Below are 6499 nucleotides of genomic sequence, written 5' to 3'. Positions count from 1 at the left end.
GAGAGAGAGAGAGAGAGAGAGAGAGAGAGAGAGACAGAGAGACAGAGAGACAGAGAGATGGTGCTGAGGAAGAAGCAAAGGATGGAGGGGGAGGATGGAAGGTAGTAGGAGGATAGGAGTGAAAAGAAAAGAAGGGAGACTGATGGAGGATAGAGGAAAGAGGAAGAAGAAAGGGATAAGGAAAAGGAAAGGAAGGAGAGATGATGATGATGATGATGATGATGATGATGATGATGATGATGATGATAATGATGATGATGATGATGATGATAATGATGCCAGAAGGTGGAGTGGGGAAGGGGAGGGATGAGCGAGAGCAGGAGGGCGCTAGGATGCTAGAAGAGGGGTAGCACCGAGGAGGAGAGGAGGGGGCAGGAAGGCGTGGGGGCAAGCGGCGGCTAGGCAGCGGGCAGGCGGCGGGCGGGCTGGCCCCAGGGCGGGGTGGAGAGCAGAGGGGAGGGGCGGGGCGGGGGCGCACCTTTGTGCATGCCGGTGTAGCGGTCTTTGAGCACCGTCAGCTCGTAGATCTTGCCGAATTGCTCGAAAAGGGGCTTGAGGTCCTTCTCCTCCAGGTTGCGGGGGATCTGGCCAACGAAGAGCTTTATGGCATCCAGGTCCTTCATGCTGTCCGGCTGGACGGGGGGCTCGGGGCCGCTGCTCATGGGGGAGGCTCTGGACTGCAGGAGTTGCTGCTGCTGCTGCCGCCTCGCCTCGCTCTCCGTCAATCTGGCCATGCCCGAGACCGACACAGGTTGGATAAGAGCAAATGAACGGAGGAGAAAAGCTCTCAGCTGGAGAGGAAGCTCTCGCTCTCAGGCCAGCGGCAGCATCAGGACCACAAAAGAAGCGCTCCTTAGCGACACCTGCTGGCCCGAGACCGGCGCTGCAGCCTCGGGCGCCCAGTGCCCCCGCCTGGGGAGAAGGAGGAAGGAAGGGAAGGAGGGGAGGGAGGGGAAGAGCATGAGGGAGGATGGAGGGACTCAACGCAGGGGAGGTCAGGGAGGCTACAGGGATGGCGCTACGCAACCCCCGCCCCCCCCCCCATCAAGGACAGAGAGATGCTTCCGTCCCCGTCTAGCCAGGCATCAGGCCACCTCCAATGCCCCGCCCCGGCCACACACACCTAACCCTCCAAGCCCCTCACCACTCAGAGCTGCGGGTTAGGGGGCAGCGGAAGGGATAGGCCCACGAACATCGTATTTGAGGGAATCTGGGGCGGGGGGTAAGGGAGGAATAGCATAATCTGGTTTCTTTCCAACACTCTGTTCTTGTTCTCTCCAAATGGGGCAGCCCAGAGTGACGGGATTCGAGAGACCCAAATTCTAATCTTAGACTCCTACTATGACCTTAGACAAGTCACTGCCCCTCCCTGGGCCTTGGTTTCTTCCTTTCTAAAATGCAGGGATTGGACTAGATGGGCTCTGAGATCGCTCCAGCAGGATCCTCCAGCTCAGATATTTTTGTTTTTAATGTCCCTTCCAGCCCCAGCATTCAACTTTTCTAAAGCAACTATACTTAATCCAACAGGGGCAAGCATTGATGGGAAAGGTTCACTTCTTGAGGGCTAGGGGACGTGGAAATACCTTTTCACCAAAGAAACATCTCCACAGGTCCAGGGAGCTGGGAAGGGTACTCCTCCAAGCCAGGACACAAATATATGAATTTGTAGAGGAAACTATAAAGAGAGACACCCTATGACCACATCTCTGAGGCCTTGTAGTCTAGAACCACTTGGGGGTGGGGGTTAGGCATAAGAAGTTCCAAACCTAGAACCATCTGATGTTACATTCTAGAATTTCTCTGGCCTGGGAACCAGGCATCACCTTTATGGAATGCAATGGAACATTCCAGGCATCTGATCCAGGCAGAAAAGAGGCAGAGAAAGGGAAAGGAGAACATAAAAGGCAGGAAGACGTAAAAGGAGGTGAGGAACTCAAGTCAGCATCATGTACAACCTACAATCCAGATCCAGAGAAAAGATGCTTGCAACCCATAGATAGGATGGGGCTAAGAAGTGGATTGGTGGTAAGGGAGTGTCTGGAGAGCTCCTGGTTCTCTGGCCACAGGAGCTCTCCCTGTGGCAGGTGGCTGACTACCAGACCTGGGAATGCAAAGAACTAGGCTTGAAACCTGCCATAGAAGTAAAAGATTCCTCCCTGCCTTGGAATTAACCAGGTAAATAAGGGGAGAGCCCCCTGCTAGGAAGAATGCAACATCCCTTCCCAATCCTCCCCCTCATTTCCTCCCATCTCATGGTGGACAAGCAAGAATTGGGTTCCAGGGAAACAGAAAGGAAAAAAGAAGATGAGGAGGGGAAAAAAATGTTTTTCTCTATCTCCTGCCTGAAATCTCTCTGCTCCTTGGTTGTGGAATTAATGCTAAGCATTGCTCCGAGCCTGGCCCCTCTCTCTCGGAGCAGCCCTTCCTCCAATAGTGATTGCTTTTATAGCACCATCATCTGGAGGTGGAGGAGCTGCTGATTTGAGAACATTTATCAAAGCATTACCCGGGCCAGGGAGTAGGTGGAAACACAGGGAAAGACAGCTTTTCATCGCCATGGCAGAAGCCCAGGGAGGGAAGGCGACAGAGGCAGATGGTCCTGCCTGCCACCTCACCACCCCCGTGCTGAGGCGTCATGGAGCAAGAAAGAGCAGGCACTGGGGTCTCTGCTGGGGGATGGAGAGGGGGGAGGGGAAGTCCCTGAGGCTACTAGAGAAATACCTCCATCCCTAACTCAAATCCTTTTGGATGCTCTTGGAGGGAACTTGGGAAGCCCACGTCTGGTAGAGGGCCTCCCATTATAGGAGGGACTTTGGTGAACTTCGGCTGCTGGGGGCAGCTAGAGAAAGATGACTAGGATATGGGGAAACTGGAGGGGGTGGTATTCATTCTGGAGAAGACTTGGGAGGCAGCATAATCATCGTCTTCGATAGAAAAGAAGTGGTAGACTTGTTTCCTGTAGCTCCTGAGTCAGGATTAGAATCCTAGATTCTTAGAACCAGAAAAATTTCAAAAGGTTTTTAGTCTAACCCCAACTGCAACATTTTTGATATTGACAAGTGATTCCCCCCGGGAACTACATTCAGCAAATCCCAGATCTAGACCTGCTGACCTGGGGCCTTGCCTGTTTTCAGCTCCATAGAACAAGATGACCCCTCCAGGCTATGCTCATCCCATCTGACCTCATCACCCAGAAGCCCACTCCAGCCTTGAATGACACCACTTCTCTCACCTTGCTTTCTGATTGGAGGGCTGGAGGGTGGAGTGCCAAACTCCTCCTAATGTCTTCCTTTACTTTGTTGTTAATTATTTTTTGCTTCTGATTTTTTTTTTCAATCCCATGTCTGACTCTCCTTGTCCCCATTTGGGGTTTTCTTGGCAAAGTTGTTGGAATGGTTTGCCATTTCCATCTCCAGCTCATTTTACAGTTGAGGAAACTGAGGCAAACAGGGTTAAGTGACTTGCCCAGGGTCACACAGCCAGTGTCCCAAGACACATTTGAACTCATGAAGAAGAGTCTTCCTGACTCCAGGCCCAGCATTCTATCCACTGCACCACCTAGCTGCTGGTCTTCCTTTATACAGAGCAGAAACTGGATGCTCAGATCACTTTACTCTGCCTCTGCTGCTTTGTCTGGTTTCAACTCCACAAATAAGAACCCCTGGGGCCCATTCCCCCCACCCCCTTTCCTGCCACCTTTTGTGTATCTTCTTTTAGACTGTACGCTCATTAAGAGCAGGCACTATCTTTTTATCAATTGTATTCCCAGCATTTAGAACAATGCCTAGCACACAGTAGGCACTTAATAAATGTTTATTGGATTGGATTGGACTAGGTAGCAAAAGGCCAGGTACAAGTCCTATTAATGTTGAGGGTACCATCAACCTCCCAGTCACCCAGACTTGCAACCCCAGAGTTACCCTTGCATCCTCACTCTCACTCATAGAATATGTTGCCAAGTCTTGTTGTTTTTACCTTCATGGCATCTCTGATATACAACCCCTTCTGTTCACTCACACAGCCACCAGATCCTTAGTTCAGATCCTTATCTCTTCTTGCCTGGACTGTTGCAGTAGCCTTCTAATTGGTATCTTCCCTGAGCCACTCCCCACTACTCCTCCTCCCCACATATACTAAAGTGATTTTCCAAAAGCACAGATCTAACCACGTCACACTCCTATTCACCAACCATCACTGGCTCCCTATTAACTAACCTCCAAGATCAAATACATAGTCTTTGATATTTAAAGCTCTTTTTCACTGACCCCCTTCTTGCAGGCTCACAGTAGGTGCTATAGAAATGCTTATCCCTTCCCTCACCCAATTCTTTCTAATCTTTTTATACTTTTCTACCGTTCATCTGTGCTTTGTCACTGGCTGACCCCCATGCCTTCTAGTCTCTCCCTCCTGATCTCTTTCTCCTGGCTTCTCTAGCTTCCTTCAGGGTCTCAGCTAAAATCCCATTTTCTGCAGTCCCCTTTAATGTTAGTGCATTGTAGCTAGGTGGCTAAGTGATAGATAGAGTCAGGAAGACCTGAGTTCAAATCAGATACTTATTAGCTATGTGATCCTGGGCAAGGCACTTAACCACTGTTGACCTCAGTTTCCTCATCTGTAAAATGAGGATTATAATAGCATCTATTTCCCAGAGTTGTTGTGAAGAGTGAATGAAATAATATTTGTAAAGTGCTTAGCACAGTGCCTGGAACATAGTAGGTGCTATGTACGTGCCAGCTATTATTATTAGTGCTTTCCCTTTGAGATTATCTCTAATTTATCCTGTATATATTGTTTGTTTGTACCCCGTTAGACTCTGAGCTCCTTGAGAGCAGGGATTGTTTCATGCTTTTCTTTGTATCTCTAGTGCTTCGCACAGTGCCTGGCACATAGTAAGCACTTTATAAAAATGCTTGTTGTTGTTGACTCTACACATTCTATGATTCAGCGATGCTGGCCTGTTTGCTGTTCCTCATGCACCACCCTCCATCTTCCTCTCCATGCCTTTGCATTTTCTGCCCCGACCCCTTCCTGGGCCAGAAGCCTCTCTCTCCCTCCTTAGTCCTACCTCTGGACTTCAGTTTTCCATTGGCTTCCTTTAAGAATCCCATCTTCTACAGGCAGCCTTTACGGTTCCCCTCCAGCTACTAGTTCTGAGATTGCCTTCCATCCAGTCCGTATTATCTCATATGTACCTAGTTATTTAGATGTTATCTCCCCTATCAAAATATATTCTCCTCTTGTGTAGGGACTGTTTTTGTCTTTCTTTGACTCCCTGAGGATTGGCCCAGTGCCTGGCACACAGTAAACACTTAATAAATGTGTATTGACTTGACTTTCTAGTTATATGAACTTAGCCAAAGCTGTTTTTCAGTTTCAGTTTTTTTATTTATAAAATGGAGGTAATAATCACTTGTCAGACACCCTCATGGGTGGGGTGGGGTATTGTTATTAAAAGAGTAGGGAAATGGTCTGTAAACCACAAAGCATCCAGTAACTACAAAGAACTCTCCAACTATAAGGGATGAAGGATTATGCTTTCCAGCTGTCCCTCAGGTGGGGCAGATACCCTCTAGGAAGGAACCTCCTTCCTCTTTCTAATGAGACTCACCTGGTGACCCAGGGAGGGAGGAACCTTTTACCAAGCCTTGTGATTGATCCTGAAGCATAGCCCATCACACCTCATTGCCAAATAAAACACAATTTATTATACAGGCCACCCAAAGAGGTTTCTTCCTCTGCTTTCCAGGAATGAGGAAGCCTAGGAAGCCTAGTACAAACCTTGTTCCTCTTGGTTTGGGGGCCGGGCCTCTCCTGCAATTACATCCCTACTATAGCAAGTAGAATTCATTTCTCTTAGTGTTTCTGTAGCAACTCTTTTGGTGTACTCAACTTACAATTTCACCGGTACATTGGATCCCTCTAGAAGTCACTGCTACCTCTAGTTCTAGAAGTAATCCTGTAGGTGATGACTGCTAACACTTTAGATCATGAGCCCCAACTAGTGTGCTTCCCATGAACAATCAGCCAGTAAACTCAATTAGCTCTTAGAAAAGACATTTAATCAAATATCAAGGTAAGAACAGAAGTTACAAAATACTCCCTCAAAAACAGTGGGACATATTGTCCCACAAATACACACAGATCTAGTGGTAGAGGGGAGAGTGGGCACAAAGTACAGTGGTAGTGAGGCATACATCTAAGGAACATGTGTAACCAAGGCAGCTCACAATTCCAAAACTGCAGGATCACAGAGTCATTTCTGTGGAGTATCCTCATGAAGTTCAGGGATCTTAGGCATAGAAAGGGCCTGTCTTTGCCCTCCTTTAGACCTTCAACTTTGCTAATGTCTAAAAGCGTCACACCCTTATATCTCCTAGCCTTCTTTTTCACTTGCCATGTCACCTAGAGCACGCTGAAATGGTATAGTAGAAAGAGCCCCAGATTTGAAGTCAGAGGACCAGGGTTCAAACCTTGTCTCTGTCAGTAACTACCCATGTTA

At 48.4% G+C, this 6499-nt stretch overlaps 1 protein-coding gene across 9 annotated transcripts in view; it reads right to left on the bottom strand.

The window, feature by feature from the left end:
* Window positions 1–734, bottom strand: part of CELF5 (CUGBP Elav-like family member 5) — a 72849-nt gene extending 72115 nt beyond the window's left edge. For 6 of the 9 annotated variants that reach the window (XM_027853110.1, XM_027853111.1, XM_027853113.1 and 3 more), the window contains exon 1: window positions 479–623. In XM_027853110.1, coding sequence (XP_027708911.1) covers window positions 479–623 — 145 coding nt within the window. Of the gene's footprint in view, window positions 1–478 lie in introns of all 9 variants that reach the window. The other 3 variants (XM_027853109.1, XM_027853108.1, XM_027853116.1) reach the window with 1 other exon arrangement.
* Between the last annotated feature and the right edge of the window lie 5765 nt (window positions 735–6499).

This window comes from Vombatus ursinus, unplaced genomic scaffold (assembly GCF_900497805.2).
Source record: "Vombatus ursinus unplaced genomic scaffold, bare-nosed wombat genome assembly UNPS02009918.1, whole genome shotgun sequence".
Taxonomy (NCBI): domain Eukaryota; kingdom Metazoa; phylum Chordata; class Mammalia; order Diprotodontia; family Vombatidae; genus Vombatus; species Vombatus ursinus.
Note: the sequence above shows the minus strand (reverse complement) of the source record. Positions and strands in the feature narration are given on the sequence as shown.